We start from the raw sequence: 21,542 nt of genomic DNA, 5'->3' as shown, positions 1-21,542 counted from the left end.
TGGGGAATGGTGCACTGTGATTGGTTGAAAGTGAAAGTGAAGTGACATTCAGCCAAGTATGGTGACCCATACTCAGAATTTGTGCTCTGCATTTAACCCATCCGAAATGCACACACACAGAGCAGTGAACACACACACACACACACACACACACACACACACACACACACACACACACACACACACACACACACACACACACACACACACACACACACACACACACACACACACACACTGTGAGCACACACACACACACTGTGATCACACACCCGGAGCAGTGGGCAGCCATTTATGCTGCGGCGCCCGGGGAGCAGTTGGGGGTTCAATGCCTTGCTCAAGGGCACCTAAGTCATGGTATTGAAGGTGGAGAGAGAGCTGATCATGCACTCCCCCCACCCACAATTCCGTCCGGCACAATTCCGTCCGAGTTCCGAGACTAGAACTCACAACCCTTCGATTGGGAGTCCAACCCTCTAACCATTAGGCCACGACTTCCCCCTTGAGCAGATATATCACATTCTGCAGAAAAGGGAGACTGGCGTTTGTCGCTGTTTACTCCCTTTTTTTCCAAACATGAACTAATAACTCTGCGAATATCGAATTTTGCGTAAAATAAAAAAATTACTTTTCAATACTAACCAGATACAATATTGATATAAGCGGAAATTCTACGTTTTTAAACATTTATGACATTTTGTAACCAAACTCTTGACTCTTGACAATTTTTATTGCAAATTAATACTGTTACTATGTTACAAGTTTCTTGGTGTATGCATGAACATGCCATGGTAAATACAGCAATTACTAAAAAATAACTATTACATATTGCAATATTACGATAATTTAGGGGTGTAACTGTTCACAAAATTCACGGTTCGGTTCGATACGATACAATAATGTCACGGTTCGGTTCGGTACGGTTCGGTACATTTTAGATACAGCAAAATGTAAAAACATCTCAACTTTTCAGAATGCTGCAAGCGCCCCGAGGGTCATGTGACAAGAACTAACCAATCAGCTTCATCCTTTCCCGTAACAACGTTGAAAGCTCAGCCAAGATGAAGGAACAGCTGATCATAGTTGTATATGGATTGCAATTTTGAAATAAATTTAGTAGCAGAGCTAGCCTACTGCAAGCGATTTTTAGAGCTGCAAATCCATTTATCCTTTGCTGAAATTTCAGCATCTTCATGGAGAGAGCACGTCATTGTTGCTTAGCAAAGGCAGATGCCTCAGGGGCGCTTCTGCCCGAGCGCTTTGGAAAGGAGGAGAAAGACGCGCCTAGCGTTTTCCACGCGTTTTTAGGCGCAATATGTGAACGGCCCCTAAGGCGCTCGCTCACTCAGCACGCGCTGAACGCTCGTTGCAAAATGTCTAATGCATTTAACAGACCAGAAATAGAAGATCTAGATGTTTGGGTGCGCTTTGGATTCCCTGTAAGCTTTAATGGTGATGATAGAATGAATGGTAAATATAATGTAAATGTAACGTAAATGTAGCCTACCAATCGCCGCAGTGATGTCTTTTGCCCTGTTTGAGTCAGTTGGAAATGTCTGTCTAAATGTCTGCCGGCAGCCATATCACCCTGGAGCCCAAGACCGGTTGCCCACTGAAGCTAAGCAGGGCTGAGCCTGGTCAGTACCTGGATGGGAGACCTCCTGAGAAAGGTTGCTGCTGGAAGAGGTGCTAGTGAGGCCAGTAGGGGGTGCTCACCCTGTGGTCTGTGTGGGTCCTAGCGCCCCAGTGTAGTGATGGGGACACTATACTGTCAACAAGCACCGTCCTTCGGATGAGACGTTAAACCGAGGTCCTGACTCTCTGTGGTAATTAAAAATCCCAGGATGTCTTTCGTAAAGAGTAGAGGTGAGACCTCGGCATCCTGGCTAAATTCGCCCATTGGCCTCTGACCATCATGGCCTCCTAACAATGCCCATATCCGCTGATTGGCTTCATCACTCTGTCTCCTCTCCACCAGTAAGCTGGTGTGTGGTGGGCGTTCTGGCGCAATATGGCTGCCGTCGCATCATCCAGGTGGATGCTGCACACTGGTGGTGGATGAGGAGATACCCCTTGACTATGTAAGCGCTTTGAGTGTCTAGAAAAAGCGCTATATAAATGTAAATAATTATTATTATGAATGCTGCGGACATAGTTTGTTGCGTGTATGTTTCTCCTTTTTTTCGGTGATGTCGGCGTAAATGAGTTGACATGTTTCAAGTATTCCCGCTGGTGTTTTTTTAAAACATTTTGTATTGCCGCTGGTGTACCCTATTGTCATGTAGCAGATGTGACATACCGTTGTTTTTTTATCCACCACTCTCTTGCCATCACCATTATAGCTTACAGGGAATCCAAAGTGCACCCAAACACCAGACCTGTTGGTTATTGGAGGATCTTCTATTTCTGGTCTGTTAAACGCATTGGCTATTTTGCAACGAGCCTTCAGCGCGTACTGAGTGAGCGAGCGCCTGACTGAGTAGCCTAGAATAAACATATAAGTTGGTGTTTTTTTCTTCTTCGGGGGTGTCAGGGGCGTTGCCTGTTACGTAGTTTGGGTTATTGGGCTACCTTGTTGAACGCATAACATTATATTTCACTTTTTTTTATATATATAATTAATTAGTCCAACATACCGGTCGGTACATAATGCGTACCGCATACCGAACCAAAAGCATCGTACCGAACGGTTCAATACGAATATGCATATCGTTACACCCCTAATAATTAATAAAAACTAATTCATAACAGTGAATAAATAGCACTGATCCAAACGCATCAGAAATAAGCCGCTTCAGTAATTAATCGTCTCTCTAACCTCATCAAACACATCCACTCTGGCATTGTTCTGCAGCAGGATCTTCACGACCTCTGTGTGACCCTGCTCTGCAGCCAGTAGCAGCGGTGACCAGCCGTTCTGTAAGACACATATGAACACACACCAACAATTAAACACACAGACAGACACACACTTACACACTAATGGACCAAACTGCTTACAGTGGAGCTGTAATATGTATGCATCATATTTAAAATAAAATAAAAATATTGGATGAAATACATCGTAAATAAAATTAGACATGTTGCCCTGGCAACTAACTGAAATAACTTAAAAGTTAAGCACTAAAATGACTAACTGGGTAAAACAAAAATAAAACGAAACCTAAAAATAGATCAAATAAAAATTATTTAAACTTAAACAGTATTTAAAAAAATACATTTAAAAAAAACTCAACATAAAACTATTAAAAAAATATTTGGTAAAACTAAATCAAATATAATACTAATATTAGATGAAAACTAAATAAATTAGATGTGTTGCCTTGGTAACTAACTGAAATAATTTTAAGTTGAAGCACTACAATTACTAACTGGAAATAAATGACTGAAATGGAAATAAAACTAAAATATAAAAATGTAATAAAAACATAATAAAAATCTAAAAATAGATTTAAAAAATATTTTTTTATTTTTTCATAAACTTTTTTTTTGACAAAAGCACATAACAAAATTAAAATGTAACATTAAAATATAAAGATAAAACCTAATTAAAAAATAATAATAACTATAATAGTTTAAAACTATATTACAAAATGAAACCCTGTGTGGGGGAAAAGAAAACATTTGAGTCTATTCAGTGTCGGATCACTCCGAGATCTTTCTGAGATGTGAGGCAGATTCTTTGTTGATTTGTACCTTGGCGTGTTTGTTGATGGCGGTCTGGAGCTGGTTGGAGGGGACGTTACTGAGCATCTCCTGAAGAACGGCAGTGTTTCCCACCCTGGCGTTGTAATGAAGAGGTGTCTCTCCACTCTGAACAAACAACAGGTTCACAATACCAGTTTTATGTGAAAATGTCTGTTGTTAAACAGCACAAAGCACACCTGTCGGGTGACAGCGGTGACGTCAGCATGATGCTCCATCAGGATCTTGATGATGCGGGTGTCCTCGTCCACCTGATGCACGGCATCACTCCTGAGCTCGGCTGCCAGGTGCAGCGGCGTCTCGCCCTTCTGCAGGGGGCACCAAACACAACAAAATCATGCTGGGATTCATTTGTCTCTGGTGCTTTTGTAGTTTATAAAGTCGTTCTCTTTGATCTGTGAGTCTAACCTGGTTCCCTTCACGCACACAGAGCTCTGCATCCTGACTGCTTCTCTCATTGCTCAGAGAGTTTAAAATCTCCTCCACCACGTGAGCGTGACAGTGACGTACCGCAACGTGGAGAGGGTTTTCACCAACCTATAACCGAGCATAATTAATCGGTATTAAACAATACAATAAAAAAAAAAACAGAACACATACATATTTTAATATAGACATCATTTACTTACCCTCATGTCATTTCACTTACATAATAATTAATATAATATTAATAAGTACATTTTATAAAATATTAAAATCGTATAATTTCTTATTTAATTTGCTGTTTTTGTATTTTCTCACTTTAAAATACAGTATTTTTCCAGGACTAAATGTTTGAAAAAGTACCTTAGATTTCCAGGTCACATCTCCGCCCTCCTGGATCAGCGCTCGTATCATCTGCAGAGCACCGTGACGCGCGGCTACATGCATAGCGCTCTCTCCGTTCTGAGCAGAGAGGAAAATTCTGTTTTAAAGGGATACTCCACACCAAATTTTTTATTTTGTCATCAGTCACTTACTCCCATGATGTTCCAAAACCATAAAAGCTTTGTTCGTCTTGGAACACAATTGAAGATATTTTGGATGAAAACCGGGAGGCTTTTGTCTGTCCCTTTGACTGCCAAGTAACTTACACTGTTAGGTCCCACAAAGTAGTCAAAATAGTCCATCTGCCATCAGTGGTCGAGGTCGAGGCTGGTCGAGTAATTGGAAATGAGCGACACCTGCGCAACTCACCGGTCTCGAATGTAACAATATAAAACATTTGTAGTACGGAAAAAAGGAGGCGGTCATTTAAATAAAACTTCAATAACAAAATAAACACAAAACAGAGTGACAGCCCCTCGCGGACGACTACCGCGCACAAACAAAACCAAAACACAAAATAAAACCCAGGCTTGGTTGTTTCTCGTCCTTTATTGTCGTAACTCCTCTTTTATGCTTATGGAGCTCTTCCATGGGACTCGAGACTCATTTCCAATTACTCCACTGGCCTCGACCCGTTCCCATGGCTCTCGACCCCGCCCCACTCGTCACAGTGATTAATGACAAAATTTTCATTTCAGAGTGGAGTAACCCTTTAATGTCTCTGTTAACACAGTGAAGCGGTGACGCTCCTCTTCTGACTGACCTCCTGCTCTGCGTTCACATCGGCTCCGCTCTTCAGAAGCATTTCAGCCACCTGTTCACCTTCCTTCACTCTGGCTGCGATGTGCAGAGGGGTTTCCCTCGCCTTTACAAAAGATAAACACACAAACCAATGGTTTCCTTTCATTCACTGTAAACTTTTATAAACTCATAAAACATCCTGGCGAAAAAAATTATTCTATAACATCTTATAATAAGGCTCTATTTGTTAATAATGAACGACCGTTCTAAAGTGTATATTAATTTTAGTTAATGTTAATTTCAATATTTACTAATAACAGTATTATTTTAGAATCATTGATATACTATAATGGTTTTATTAATATTTTTAATTAGCTTTTATTATTATGTTTTCTGTTTTAATTTACATTTTGTATTGTTTTAGTCATTTTGTTTTGTGCTTGTTATTTTATTATCATTATTCAATTTTCAAGTTTTAGAAATTAGTATTAAAACTTTTTTTTTATTTAGTATTAAATTAAGTTTTTAAATATATTGTATATCTGTTAACAGTTTTTTTCCAACTAACAACATGTTACAGTAGTTTATGAATGTATGTGTTTATATTTTTTTCAATTTCAGTTTTAGTTATTTTAGTAAATCAATAAGAAATGTTGCTTTGTTAACTATCTGAAAAATATTATTCATTTTATTATTGTTATTATTATTATTATTATTGTATTATTAATTTTTATTTTTTTAAATACATATTTTTAAATTTTATTTCAGTCAATGTTTATTTTATTTAATGATTATTTTTATGGTTTAGTTTTTCGGGTTCATATATTTTCTTCATGTCTCTATATAAAATTACATATAATTAATTAAAATATAAAACAAATTATCTAAGTTATTTTGGTTTCAGTTTCAGTTACTTTAGTTGATAAAACTAAATTAACCTGAGAAATGCTGTATTGGCATAACCGAATAACTGAACTGAATAATACATTATTAAAATTAAAGGATTTTATTTTTATTTTTTGTATATTTTAATAGATCTGAGTAACTGCAAACTAACAATGAACAGTTAATATATAAATACTCTACCAAATGTTTTGTTACAAATGCATCATTGTAAGTTAATGCATGAACTAATGGGGCCTTATTGTAAAGCATTACCTCTATTTCTTTAAAGCTAGTTAAGATGATGCTTTTAAACAACACCTCACTGAAGTCTGATGGAAACGTCTTCATGATAAATCAGATTTTCTTACCTTTCCTCCTCTGAGCTGCACATTTGCCCCGAAACCCAGCAGCATCTGCACCACCTCCGACTTGCAGTTTTCCACCGCGATGTGAAGCGCCGTCTGTCCGTCTTTAGCCATGCCATCCACAGGCGCTCCCTTCTGGATCAGAGCATGCACTACAGCCGTGTGACCTCTTTTAGCCGCGGCGTGAAGACATAACGCCCCTGACTGCACAGCATCACACAACATCCAACCGTGCACAAGAGCACATAAGATAAATAAGTTTAGCCACGGCCAATTTGGAAAACTAGATCTAAACAGAGTTAAAAGGCAAAACAGGGTTTGATTGTTCAAAAGAGTTTCATCTGGATCAAAATTATTAAGTCCTATAATGCAAGGAATTCAATTTACTGCAAAGTATATCATGCATTGAATTTGATTCTTGTAGTGCAAAAATATAATGCAAAAATATGTAATGCAACTAAAGTTTTCAAAGCAGCATTGGATTGGATCACTCAGATGACCAAATCTGGACTATAAGAGCTCACATATCATAGGTTCACATATCAAATTACAAACTACTAGCAATATAATGAACAACAGGCAGAACAGTTAGCATTAGACCACTTTAAATGTTTTTATAAGAGACAGAAACAGCACAATAAATAATAAAACCAACACTTTCTATTTTCTATTTCTCATCTGACCCACAACGAATAAATAAAATGACAAATATAGATGCAATAAGGATGCAACTGACTTTTCACAGGGAGTTTGACTGACAGGCAATCTGACCAATCATATCGTCGAATCTGCCGCTTTGTCCGACAAACAAACCAGACAGGAGAGTAGATTAACTTCCTTGATCAATAATATAAAACATGCAAGCATGTGATCATAGTTAATAATTAAGGTAGGTAGCTGATAACAATATTTTAGGTGAGCTTTTTAACCTTTACGGTCTGCTTGGGGTCTCTGAGGTCTATTGGGTCTTTTTTCAAACCAGCTGTCCTGATCTTCCATTCAAAGCTTCAAATGCCATCAATCACATTTCGATACAAGCATCGGCACAGTGTGTGAGAAGGGGATTGAGAACTGCGCTCCCAGGCAGGGAGAGGTGTGGTGAAGGGACGCAGTTCTCATTCCCCTTCTCGGGGAACAAGGGTTATAGTTGTAACCCGAGATGTTCCCCTTCAAGGGAATATCGAACTGTGTCGAATGACACTTTGGGGGAAATGAGTACCCACTATGCCACAACGAGCCCTGCCTATCCTAGTGTGAAGCTGCGCACAGGCACATTTAGGACGAGAGCACAAGGGTGCCTGGTGTCGATGGCTGTAAAATCTAATAAAAGTGTGAGGGGTGGCCCATCCTGCTGCATCGCAGACCTCCTGGATGGGGGCCCCTGGAGGAGGGCTCTAGAGGACACCATGCCTCTGGTAGAATGAGCCCTCACGGCCTGAGGTGATGGCAAATTGCACACCTGGTAAGCCATAGATATAGCTTGGACAATCCAGTTGCTAATGGTCTGTTTGGAAGCAGGAAGCCCCATTCTTGGGCGACCCGAAACAAACTAACAACTGGTCTGACCTCCGCCATGAGGAGGACCTCTGGATATATATTTTCAAAGCTCTGACAGGGCAGAGCAAGTGAAGTCTCTCCTTTTCCGCCATCACGTGAGGTGGAGGATGAAAAGCCTACAGAACCGTAGGCCGTGCCACATTAAATGGCACCTAGGGCAAATAGCCTGGCCTAGGAAGTAGGATGGCTTTGATGTCACCTGGAGCAAACTCCAGGCACCCATCAGATATAGAGAGCGCCTGGAGATCTCCTACCCTCCTCAGAGAAGTAATGGCCAACAAGAAAGCCACCTTAAGGGAAAGGTTCTTGGCCTCAGTCGACTCCAGCGGTTCGAAGGGGGCCTCAACCAACCCTCCGAGAACCACTGCCAGGTCCCAAGTGGGAACCCTGGTATGAGCCGCAGGTCTCATCCTCCAAGCCCCACGGAGGAAATGTACGACCAACAGCTGTCTCCCCAGAGGCCCATCACTCAGAGGAGCGTGGCAAGCCGAAATGGCAGCCACGTACACCTTGAGAGTGGACGAGGTAAGACCAGCTGAGAAGCAATCTTGGAGGAACTCCAGCACTGAAGCCAATGGGCAGTTAACTGGGTCCACCTCAAGCTCTCTGCACCAAATGGTGAAAACATTCCATTTTAGGCCGTACGATTTCCTCGTGGAGGGAGCTCTAGAGTTGAGTATGGTCTCCACTACTCCTGCTGACAGGCCGGCCTCTCGGGGCCAGACCCACAGTTTCCATAGTTCGGGCCAAGGGTGAAGAATTGAGCCCTCTGTCTGTGTCAGCAGGTCCCTCCTGATGGGAAGCTCCCATGGAGGGCCATCCAGGAGTAATATTATGTCTGAGAACCATATTTGGGCCTGCTACAATGGGGCTACCAATAATAAACTGATGCCGTTGCGACGAACCCTCTCTAGAACTCCCGGGAGCAGAGCGATCGGGGGAAAGGCACGCAGCCTCGGCCACGTCTGTACCATGGCATCCAACCCCAGTGGGGCTGGATGTGTGAGGTAGAACCACAGTGGACAGTGAGTCATCTCTCGAGACGCGAATAAATCCACTTCCACTGGGCCGAACCTCTGACATATTGACTCCACCACCTCGGGATGGAGTCTCCATTCCCCGGGCCTCAGCCCTGCCTCGACAGGATGTCTGCTCCCTGATTCTGATTCCCTGGGATGTATGTTGCTCTGAGAGACAACAATTTACCTTGGGACCACAAAAGGATCTGATGCACCAGTCTGCATAGAGGGCGAGACCTCAGACCCCCTTGATGGTTTATATGGGCTAGAATCAGACAGTCGTCGATATAATTGAGAACCTTGAGACCCTGAAGCCTCAGCGGTGCTAGAGCTGCATCCATACATTTTGTAAACGTGCGAGGGGAGAGAGCTAGGCCAAACGGAAGAACCGATATTGGTACGCCTCGCCCCCGAAGGCGAACCTCAGGAACTTCCTGTGAGATGGAAGGATGGAAATGTGGAAGTATGCGTCCTTCAGATGTATCGTAACAAACCAATCCTCGGATTGAATTTGGTTCACAATGTTTGGTAATAGTGAGCATCTTGAACCTGAATCTCCTCAGAGACCGATTCAAGTGCCTGAGATCTATTATTGGATGCAACCCCCCATCCTTCTTGGGAACTAAGAAGTAGCGGCTGTAGAACTCTGACTCCCTGTCTGGAGGAGGAATTCATTCTATAGCCTCCTTTACCAGCAGAGAGTTTACTTCTTGCTCCAATACCCGACTCTGGTATGGGTTGACTACAGTCCAGACCACCCCATTGAACTTTGGTTGGCGGGAACCGAACTGTAGTCTGTACCCCTTTTGAATGGTGCTCAGAGCCCAAGGAGAAATATTTGTGAGATTTTTCCATGCATCGAAATACTCTACTAAGGGGACCAGCCTTTCGAGGTTATTAATCGGGATTCGTTCTTGGCCCCCTGAAGCGAATCTCCGGCAGGGTTCGACCAAAAACGATTCTCGATGTGCGGACGTGAATGCTTCCTGGCCGCAAGCCTGTGAGGTGGACAGTGCAGGGCGCGTTCGCTGGAGACCGATGCGTCCCGAAGCGCACTTAACGGCGGGAAGTCGACATCGATTTCCTGCGGGCTACGCAGAGGAGGCGACCTCGATCGCTCCCCCATGGGTGGGGCCGCCCGCAGAGGGCCTAGGCTGGCTAGGACCTCTTCGTTGAAGCCTTCTTCGCCTGCAGGACGGCCCTCAGGTCGCCTGGCTTAGGTTGAGGGGGGCCTCTAGAAGCAAAGCTCTCCTTTTGCGCCTGTCTATAGGCGGAGGAGCTGGCGGATGGCTGCGGCTTCCCGCTTGGGGCAGGCTTCTTAGGCCTCGAGCGGCGAGGGAGGTATTGTTTAAACGCTGCAGACTGTTTCTTGGCCTCCTGAAACCTGTCGACGACGATATTAACTGAGTCGCCAAAAAGGACAGAAGGCGAAATCGGGGCATCAAGGAGGAAAGCCCTGTCCTTCTCCTTTATTCCTGACAAAATTAAACCATAAGTGTCTCTCCGAGACCACCATTGCCGCCATGGAATGGCCGATAGCACGGGCCGTTTCCTTGGTGACTCGGAGAGACAAATCTGCAGCCTTCCTCAACTCCGCAATAATTTCCGTGGTTGGACCCTCGCCCTCATCAATATCTTTAAGAAGGTCGGCCTGGTACGCCTGCAGTACTGCCATTGTATGCAGACTAGCGCCAGCCCGACCCGCAGCCATATAAGTCCTGCCCACTAACACAGATGTATCACGGCATGGTTTAGTGGGCAGCACCGGGGTTTTAGGGATGATGCCGACTCGGGGGCCAAATAAGTGGCAAGGGGCTGTTCCACCCGGGGCATCATCCCATAACCGTTCTCTTGCCCACCCTTCCTCGGAAGCAGACAGCTCAAGCACCGGGCTCTCCACTCGTGTGGAAGAAGCCGCGGGGCGAGAGAGCATCGGAACTGGCGGATGAATCACGAGAGCGTGCCTCGGCAGTCTCGAGATCCCCCACCAGATCCATCTGCGAGCCCCATGAAGAGCGTTGTCCCGCACCACGGGGCTCGCGAGCCTGGCCATCCCCACTGAAAGCGGCCAGGCGGGAGCGGAGCACACGGATTGGCAATCTCTCACAATCCTCGCAAGCAGCCCCTCAAGAGCTGCCCGCGCATGCTGCAATCCCAAACAATGCACACACATATGGTGTGTGTCCCCACCAGTGTTGTGAACGTTACTTAAAAAAAGTAATTAGTTATAGTTACTCACTACTTAGTTAGTAACTGAATTACTCTATAATAAAAGTAACTTGTTACCAGGGAAAGCAACTATTTGCGTTACTGTAAAAAAAATAAAAATAATAATTTGCTACATGTCAGAGAATTTGTACTTTTATTTTATTTTTTTGCAGTTTTCACAAGTCAGTTGAAATGAGTAGAACAGACAGGTACATAACTTTCAATATTTATTGCATGTCAACAGACAGCAAGAGTTTTATCCTGCACTTCAAGTATTATCTTTGTAAGAAAAGTGTTTTTGGCCACTAGCTTTGTAGATGCGTGTCACACATCACATATACACATTACATGCACGTTCTTGCCTTTGACCACAATGAATTTGAAGTAAAGTTAGTGCTTATATCTCCACCTTGAAAATGCCAACTTTTAATCGGATTGCTCCTGACTCGCCATCTCTGCTGCGAATCTGTGTGTAGCTGTTGCGTGTGTGTGTGTGTGTTTGGCGCCACTGGCGCAGCCGCTTGTGCCGACATGTGTGTAAAAACACTGGCTCTGATTGGCTACCATGAAACACATGACTCTGCCTTAGCCAATCATAATCGCTTCTCATCATTAACCCACCTCCTCACTCGCTGTGTGAGCCAGGGGTGCATTCGGATTGCATAGTTTATTAAATCAATGCATAGTAATGCCCCGCATTTAACGTTCAGTAACGTTAACGGCGTTGTAACGACGGGAAAAGTAATTATTTAGATTACCGCGTTACTGAAAAAATAACGGCGTTACCTAATGCCGTTCTTTTAAACGCCGTTATTCCAAACACTGGTCCCCACCAGTGATATAACGTGGGCAGGGATGCACACACCTCGTGAAACTGCTCGCCAGAATAATGCTTGTGACTATTTAGACAATACAACACCAAATAAGACAAACAGGACAGAGAGGGCTTGCAGAAGAACAGAAAGCTATCACTGTTGTGTGCCAGTGTCCTTTTTATAGCTTCCGCGTATGCCGTCACACATTACGTCATGATGCAACACCAATCAACATTGGCTAAGTTTCATTCATTAAAACACTTTAACCATTAAGCCACGACTTCCCCAAGTTTAGTATTTGTTGTTCAGAGCGTCGGACTCCCAATCGAAGGGTTGTGAGTTCGAGTCTCGGGCTGGACGGAATTGTGGGCGGTGGTAGTGCATGAACAGCTCTCTCTCCACCTTCAATACCATGACTTAGGTGCCCTTGAGCAAGGCATCGAACCCCCAACTGCTCCCCGGGCGCCGCAGCATAAATGGCTGCCCACTGCTCCGGGTGTGTGCTCACAGTGTGTGTGTGTGTGTGTTCACTGCTCTGTGTGTGTGCATTTCGGATGGGTTAAATGCAGAGCACAAATTCTGAGTATGGGTCACCATACTTGGCTGAATGTCACTTTCACTATTCACTATTTCACTATTCACTATTCACTAAAGGTCTGATCCAGAATCAAAAGCTATGTGATTATATCTGATTTCAGAAAACTTTCTCTTCTTTTGATGATCTAAGCCAATTTGATAGCTGAAATAAAATTTAATTATTTCGAACAACTGGGTCCAAGCATTCAAGCTTGAGAAAATCAGTCAACTAAAATAGATGAATGTGTCCAGTACCTTGTTGGGCATGTGCAGCAAGACGCCTTTCTTCAGTAACGTGAGAGCGGTCGCAGGGTGACCACACTGAGATGCGATATGCAAAAGTGTGTTGCCGTCCTGTATGGGATCATCCGGGAGAGATTCATTAGAAACATCTTCACAGATTACAACACACTGATATAACATTTGTGTGTTCAGAAAACAAAAAACATATGAGATCTGTCACAAGGTTAGCTTGGTGACAGACAAGAGATTACCTGGACCAGATACACATGCACACATCATTATTTGATCATGCCGGCATTTACCTTCTTTTAAATCATCATGGTGTTGTGTAATTGTTGTGGCTGTACCAAATGAGTATGATACTATGTTTTTTTGTGTTTGTTATTGTTGGCCAACATTTTGTTCAATCCGTTGTTCTTTTTAAAGAATGTCACAATATAGTTTAATTTCAGTCAGAATTACCTTTTATTTTAGTTGGGAATTTCCCCCAGACCTTTTGTTTTGACTGTCAGCCTTCCAGTCTCATGCAGCAAAACTTGTTTTTATAGCATTAGCATGCCCTTATTGGACTGAACCATTAGTAGTTTTGTCTGGGGATAGAGTGAATAACAGCTGAACAATTCTTTACTTTTCTTTTCTTTTAAAATTTTTTATGGAGTGTTTAAGTATTCAAGGATTTATGCAGATTGTTATTTCTGTGTATCTGTAATGTTTTATTATTTTATTTTCTCCTGTGTAAAGTATTGTATGTATGGACCCTGTTTGTTCATATGGTACAGTCTGAAGGGGGAGCTAGCCCTTATAAATAAGGAGCTATAGAGCTTATCATCCCAGTCTTGTTTGTTGAAAACTAAAGGAGAGATCTTGTTGCAAATTGAACCAATGTATTTATTTGGTGTAGCCTTCCTTTGGACATTGTTGCAGTCTGTTTTGTACAGTTTTTGATTGTAGTCCAGTATGTGTCCATGGCGTTTGTCCCCACTTCGCTGTATTAAACCAACTTTTTGGGATGCACTCTGACCAGCTTGATTGTAATTATTTTCTCTGACCACTGGGCCATCTCTAACAAGATCTCTTCAGACTCTAGTAATCTCACGTGTCTCACAACAACGTCTCAAACTGTGCTCAAATTTGCACACAAAAAGTCTGCAATCACAAGTCAGAGATCTTAATATATATATATATATATATATATATATATATATATATATATATATATATATATATATATATATATACATACATATTTTTATATCGAATGATCTGAGCTGCTCCTCATTCATTTTATACCTCCATACGCTTAGTGAAGGACAGATTATTTGGTTCAGCTCATAAGGTTCAGTTGATGAAGTTTATACTTAATTGAGAATTTTTTCATCCATTTAAAAAGTGGATCACCTTTGTTCTTGCTAACACAGATGACTTGAACTTCTCAGTGAGGATCTCGACTGCGTTGGTGTGTCCCCGCTCTGCGGCGATGAGCAGAGGTGTTCTGTCCATCTGAAACAGAAGAGAAAGAGAGACATGAAACAAAACAAAGAAGCAACAAAAATGCAATATAATTAAAAAACAATTAAACGCTTACTGAAAATGAATTGAATCATAAAAATGTCAAATTAAAATAATTGTAAAAAAAATCTGAAAATGAATAAAATCATACAAATTTTTTATAAACAATAAATAAAACAATAATTAATTAAAACTTTTTCAATCACAAAGATTTAATATGAAAGAAATTATAAAACATTGATAATTAAAAAATAAAAATAAAATAAAAAAAACATTTTAAATAAAAGTAAAATGCTACTAAAAATGTAATAGTTAAAATTAAAATTTTTAAATAAATCAATAACACTTAAAAAGAAAAAGATGAAATATTTTATACGTTGACCTGCTTGTTGACATCAGTGAACATGCGGTTTGTTAAATAATTAAACATTTCTTGTTTAGTTTGTCTTTATTTAGTATCCTAAAGGCAATTTGAATGCATTTAGATATAAAAACAATGTACATAAACCCATAAATTTAATAAAATTACATATAGCTAGACTTAGATCGCAATAATCAATATAGTGATTATTGCGCAATATATGTACATGACCGCAATAATTTTTGGTGATACAATTTATCGGCCATATTTACTTATAATGCTTCTCGTACATAACGTGGTGTAGAGGTGAGGAGTTTGTTCAAATTTAAAACATGCTTCTACAAAAAAAAAGTTTGATCTGCAGATTTGGTCTTGTTTAGTGATCTGTGCCTCTGTGCATACAGACATCTGGCTGCTAAGTAGTGATTGTGTTTTTAAACATTAGTGTGCACCCTTTATTTACAGAGAAAAGAAGTCCTGGAAAAATCTGTAGATGGAAAAATCTCCATACAAGTTAGTTGTGCATTTTTCTTTTCTTTTTTTTTTTTACTCGTTACTTTGCACTTTTTGTAAAAAAAAAAAAAAAAAAAAAAAAAGTTTATTTACAACTATCTACTATTCGAATACTTAATTTCCACAATGTAAATATTCTAACAAATTTTTTAGACAAGTCTGTTGTCATTTGGAAGTGTGTAGGCCTTCTTCCATTTTATGCTGTTACAATATAATTTTATATTCAGTGGCATAAAACGGTATTTAAAATGACAATAATATTGACAGCTCAGGAGAAAAATTAAAAGACCACTTGACAATTCTCAGTCAATGATTTATAGTTATGTGTTTGAGTGAAATTTAATTTGTTTTATTCTGTACACTACTGATGACCTCTCTTCCAAATCTGAAACTAAAATGTTGTCATTTAGAGCATTCTTGGTCAAAATAACAAAAAGCATGCCATATTATCAGACATGTTTACCAATGATTTAACTTCAGAAGAGTTAAGAAATCTAGATTTTTTTCAATCACAGTAAATGAAAACATTTGTTATTTTGACCAGCTGTCATTTATGCAATTAAAAATGCTCTAAAAGACATACTTTTTATTTGGAAATTTGGAAAAGTGTTATCAGACATTTATGGAATAAAACAAAAATAAACATTTTACTCAAACTCTCTTCTAGTAAATCCAGATAAACTTATTGTTTTCCAGAGCTGTATATAGTATTATACAATATTAATATACACATCAAAGGGCTTCAAAACATTTGGGAATCTTGTAGATAAATGGGCAATCTTTATAATTGAATCAACTGTTCAAAAATACTTGTTTCTCTTGCATATTTCCTCTCTTTGTGTATTCTGTCTCACCTTGTCTAAGATGTTGGGACTGGACTTGCAGTGGTATAAAAACTTCAGCATGTTCTCGTCTCCTTCCAGAGCGGCGATGTGCAGAGGAGTCTGCCATTCATTCTGTCAACAAACAAGGCATGCTGGGTAATTTGCTCACTCTGTCCATTCTAGTTAGAGAAATCAAACATAAACAGCAGCACAATATAGACTCGTATGATGTGTAAATTTGCAAAACTCAGTTTCTCCCTACTGGTCTCCATGTTGCAAATAATCTCAGCCTGTGTGTGTGTGTGTGTATTAAGATGAAGCACTATAAAAAAACTAATATATATATATATATATATACACACACACACATATATATGTATAAAATATAATATTTTGGTATCAATGGGATACTATAGTTTTTATTATTATTAAGATTTTTTTGTCATTCATTTGTCTAAGTAGGCCATTTACTGTGTAATAAACAAAAGGCTATAATAAAATGTAAAATATTTTTTATGAGCGGTTCAAATTTTATATAATAAACAAATAATTTAAAACAAATCCTGGGTTTTACAGTAATTCTATGTAATTAATAAAATCATTCAAAATTACTGTAATTCATGGGCATTGAGTAGGCTATAATAAAATGCAAAAATTAAATATTTTTGCAAAAAAATTAAAGGTGAATTAATGTAGAGATTAATTATTCATGTCATCAACAACAAAACATAAATTGATTTATTTTGGCATCATAAGCGTTGCAATAAAAACTGATAATTTCTGTTAAACAAAAGTAAATAAATAAAAGAAAAATAGATTTGGTCATTTCAACAAATCTTAATTTTCTACTATTGAAATGCACACACACACACACACACACACACACACACACACAAACAATGTGTAAAGAAAAGAAATATAAGTATAAGTAAAGAAAGACCAGAGTGATGTGAACAGCAGTCTGGATCACAAAGCTTTAAAACAGGAAAACGTACAACTGCTTGGATGAGAACAGAAATCTCCTTTAAAAAGATCACTGTAACATACAAAGTTCTTTCTCCAAGACAACAATGAGATGAAATGGAGCAGATAAGATCTGACTTATGTCTCAAACTGTGCATTGCTATCCTAGTATCAGTAATCAAAATCTGGACCACTTAGTTAAAAGCTACAATTCAAACATGTCCCCAGGGAGAAAAGAAACATTTTCTCATCATACACTCAATATGTACTGAGCAGGTCACAGTTCAGTTATGACATCGCAAACCAAACAATGTGGATGTAATAACAAACATTAGTCAGTGACAAAGATGCAGAATATTCTTGGCCACAAAATGACTAAAATATGAACGTTATTATTCTCCTTAACTACAAAAGTGCAGCTTCTAAGCAATGACATTTTTCCTCTGGGCAGATTCACATCTGAAATGAGTGAAATAAAATATTAAAATTAGATGAAAAACGTAACTTAGTTACCAACGCAACATTTCTAATTTTCATTTAGTTTAAATTAAAGCACTAAAATTGCTGCAAATAAATAAAAGCTAAAACTGAAATAGAATTGAATCAAACATAAACAGTTTTTTTTAATAAAAGAATAATGAAAGCCAATAAAAATGACAAATTGTTGAGATACTGTTTTTTATATTAATATTTTGAATTAGTTTTTATTTTTATATTTTCCATTTTGATTTTAAGTTTAGTTAATGTAATAATAATTGCAATAAATGTTTAATATGTATTTATTTTAATAATTAATTAATTAAATTATTAATTATTATTAAATTATTAAAATTTTAGTTCGAGTTATTTTAGTACATTAAGTTAAACTAAATTAAATGTCTCATGGGCAACTAGCTTAAAGTTTTATTTTATTTTTTTCATTTATTTAACTTTTATTAAAGTAGTTAACTTTAATAACACTATAAAGCCCATAAAAATACAAAAAAAAAAAAAAGATTAAATTACTATTAAAAATGAAAGTGTAAAAATAAAGGCTAAATTAAATTAAAATAAATAACTATAACAGCATAGTAGTAGGTCATTTACACAGGATGTGGCTAAAGTGATCAGCATTCACATGGTTTGTCTCTATTTATACAGGGTTAATTGTCCAGGATGTTTTTCAGACTGTCTTGCCCTTCTCTTTCCTGTCCCCGGGGGGAAAACCATTAACATAGAGACGTAGAGCAATCAAAAGGGTCAACAAGTCCCTTGGGTACAAAATCAGCCTTTATTCTCTACTCATTGTCTTGTGTCTTTTCTTATCGAAGCCATAAGTAAGATCGAATCTGTTCTTTTAAAGCCCTGATATACTTCAAATGAAGTTCATTTTTATTCTTCATTTGGGGGAAAAAAGTTTGAAAGGGCTATGTAACATTTACTTGAAACACATGTACAAACCCGATTCCAAATCAGTTGGGACACTGTACAAATTGTGAGTAAAATGATAATAATTTACAAATCTCATAAACGTATATTTTATTCACAATAGAATATAGATAACATATCAAATGTCGAAAGTGACATTTGGAAAACTTGCATGCTTTCTCTGAATATTAAAAGTCTCTCAGCGAGCAATCGTACAGGTGCGGATATATATTGGCAGTTCAGATAATTGGCAAACTCTCACGGATTTACATCAGTATCAGCAAAAACAACACTGGACTGGACTGAGCCTTCAGGGAAAACTATGTCTTCCATTCGCTGATCATTCTGTTTCTCACTCATTTCTTAAGACTACTGCACTCAGTGAGGACATTGCCATTTTCACAGTAAAACCAGATTACATGTTTTCCTAGCTGACTCAATCTTTCTATCTGGTGTCCTACAACTCACGTTCCTCATTGTTGGCATCATACTACAGAACAGATCACTGAAACACTGCCACATATCCTGAATGGCTGTCATGTTTACAAGGGAATGCACATAACATGCCACAACAGAATGGTTGATGGTTGAACCTTATAGTGAACGACATATCAAACCATTTATCACTTTAAGCAAGAGTAGGCAAACATTGTGTAAATTCATCCATGATTCAGTATTGCAGTAGTAACTCTGACATCTTTGCATGTTTGTCTGCTAATACACCAGATGTTCTTGTGATCATTAAGGAGTGTAGAGGTGTTCGTTTCGGAAGTTGCATGCACCTTTGAGTGTAGCATAGAGGAAGCTTTTATGACTAAAGTCTTTTTATATCAAAAACTCTAAAATACAATTTCAGAGACGCTGTGTTCATATTCATAACAACTGAGCGATATGCTTAATATTGTGAAGACCTGTTGCATGCCATTGGTCCATGATTTTGTACATGTATTTAACTGCATCTATAATGTTTATGTCCCAGTAAATTGTTTTAAGTGGACTTGAATAAAATGTTTGTGTGTGTGTGTGTGTGTGTGTGTGTGTATGAGAGTTTCTTACATTCTGAGAGTCCGGATTCGCTCCAAACTCCACCAGAACTTTGGCCATCTCAACATCTTTCTGTCTGCAGCAGATGTGAAGTGCCGTGTCGCCATTCGCCTGGAAACATAACTCAATCATCAGAATGCAAACCAGATATATTCATGCCGAGATGTAAAATTGGGTCATATGATTTCAAAACAATGGTCAATCACAGATTTGAGACTATAGAGCATCACAGTCCCGCCCACAGCCCGAGAGAGCTCTGGTGCCGGAAGTAAATTTCCCATTCATTTCTCCCATTGACTTTCGGAAAAATCCGTATTTAAAGAGTTTTAGAGCATATGTGAGGATAACCAGCTACGGCTGAAGTCATAAACATATAACATATCATTTTGAGTGAAAAAATTAAGAGAAAATCTAAAAAAAGTCAAAGGTACAAGACTGTGTACATATTTTCATTTCGAGCGCAGGAACTACTCATCCCATAAACCACCGCGCCTCACAGAATTCGACTGAAGCCACAACCGCGAACGAGCCTTTTGAGCGACTTCCAAATCTGATGACGAAAACTTTTTCCTCCAGTGAATTTAATTTTATATAGTGAATGTGCAGTAATAGCAGTTCTTTCAGTATTAATCATGTAAATAAATAGTTTTATATAGGTATTGTGTATTGATTTTTAGATTTATCATCGTGTATTTTATATTGTGTGCATGTGTGAAAGTGGTTAACGATAACGTCATGGTGCAGTGCTTTATAAGTAACCTGACTGCAATCACCGCTCAGTCGTCAACACATGTCGTTGCCATTACACAAATGTTCAGTAAATGCACAAAAATGTATGCCTAGGCTAAATATTGTTTTGACAGTGGCATTATAAAATGCTTGATATGACTCATACCATATGAAGTCTACAGTAGCCTTGCTAAAGTTACCAACCTCCCTGCAAAACTCTCATGGCAGCCGAGTTACTGCATTTGGTCACTATTTACTGCTATGTGAAAAAAAGTGAAAGTCGTGATGTTTGCCAAGTATGGTAACCCATACTCAGAATAGATGCACTGCATTTAACTCATCCAAGTGCACACACAGCAGTGAGTAGGGAACACACACACACACACACACACACACGCTATGAACACACACCCGAAGCAGTGGGCAGCTATTTTTTCCAGCACCTGGGATTCTGTGCCTTGCTCAAGGGCACTTCAGCCATGGGTATTGAGGGTGGAAGAGAGCTTGTTCATTCACTCCTGTCAGCATTGAGACTCGAAGTCTGACTCGAGTCTGACTGTGTGTGTGTGTGTGTGTGTGTGTGTGTGTGTGTGCACTTGGATGGGCTAAATGTAGAGCACAAATTCTGATGGACTTAAAAGATCTAAAGGAAAAAGTGAAAAGAAGTATTTAAGAACTAAAGAGCTTCATTTTGAGAAACAGATGAGTAACTGTCCACTAATGACACTTAAAACCAGCTAAATCATAGCATTCAGAGCTTTTCATCTGATTATTCCTTGCACATGTTTTTTGCTAACTTCACAAATGGAGTTTGGAAATAATATGAAAAGGCGTTTTGCATTACGGTAAGTCGTTAAATAGCAAAAAAAGAAAAAGAAAAAGAAAAAAAAAGAACTTGATTCGATCGCATGAATGCATCCTGGTTTGGAATGTCATGTGATGCTTACCGCCTTCACGGCTCTGAGCTGTGGCTCTGATTGGTTGGAGAGGAGTTCCCGAACAATCCCAACATTCCCCGCTTCAACAGCCAGCAGCAGTGGAAGGCAGCCGTCCTGGACAGAGAGGAGAACGACAAGGAACATTTGATCTCGTAGTGAAGAAGATCTAGTACTTACTCATAATGGTAGATTTGGTAGACATCTCCCAACCCTAATACTGATCCATTCAGAATCACTAAAACAATGACCAGCGCATTATCTAAAACACCTTCAGCAAGCATTCATTATAAAACACTTGTGCTTTTATGCCAAATACAGGCTGAAAATAACAGT

General features: G+C 39.3%; 2 protein-coding genes across 7 annotated transcripts in view; one reads left to right on the top strand and one right to left on the bottom strand.

Annotated features, from left to right (window-relative positions):
- The window catches only part of LOC127935318 (60S acidic ribosomal protein P1-like), a 568,794-nt gene that overhangs the window by 285,872 nt on the left and 261,380 nt on the right, over window positions 1–21,542 (top strand). Inside the window, exon 5 of one of the 5 annotated variants that reach the window (XM_052533084.1) lies at window positions 8,674–8,685. The exons of the other annotated variants lie outside the window; for them this stretch is intronic. The gene's annotated coding sequence lies outside the window, so the exon portion shown is untranslated. Of the gene's footprint in view, window positions 1–8,673; window positions 8,686–21,542 lie in introns of those variants that run through there. 5 annotated transcript variants of the gene reach the window in all.
- The window catches only part of LOC127935306 (serine/threonine-protein phosphatase 6 regulatory ankyrin repeat subunit B-like), a 69,459-nt gene that overhangs the window by 35,309 nt on the left and 12,608 nt on the right, over window positions 1–21,542 (bottom strand). For both annotated transcript variants that reach the window (XM_052533050.1, XM_052533051.1), the window contains 12 exons: window positions 21,219–21,323; window positions 19,555–19,653; window positions 16,159–16,260; window positions 14,320–14,421; window positions 12,934–13,032; window positions 6,507–6,707; window positions 5,276–5,377; window positions 4,492–4,590; window positions 4,114–4,242; window positions 3,885–4,013; window positions 3,697–3,813; window positions 2,819–2,917 (listed from right to left, as the gene is read on the bottom strand). In XM_052533050.1, coding sequence (XP_052389010.1) covers window positions 2,819–2,917; window positions 3,697–3,813; window positions 3,885–4,013; window positions 4,114–4,242; window positions 4,492–4,590; window positions 5,276–5,377; window positions 6,507–6,707; window positions 12,934–13,032; window positions 14,320–14,421; window positions 16,159–16,260; window positions 19,555–19,653; window positions 21,219–21,323 — 1,383 coding nt within the window. The remainder of the gene's footprint in view (window positions 1–2,818; window positions 2,918–3,696; window positions 3,814–3,884; window positions 4,014–4,113; window positions 4,243–4,491; window positions 4,591–5,275; window positions 5,378–6,506; window positions 6,708–12,933; window positions 13,033–14,319; window positions 14,422–16,158; window positions 16,261–19,554; window positions 19,654–21,218; window positions 21,324–21,542) is intronic.

This window comes from Carassius gibelio, chromosome A19 (assembly GCF_023724105.1).
Source record: "Carassius gibelio isolate Cgi1373 ecotype wild population from Czech Republic chromosome A19, carGib1.2-hapl.c, whole genome shotgun sequence".
NCBI lineage: Eukaryota > Metazoa > Chordata > Actinopteri > Cypriniformes > Cyprinidae > Carassius > Carassius gibelio.
This window is presented reverse-complemented; position numbering and strand designations above follow the sequence as displayed.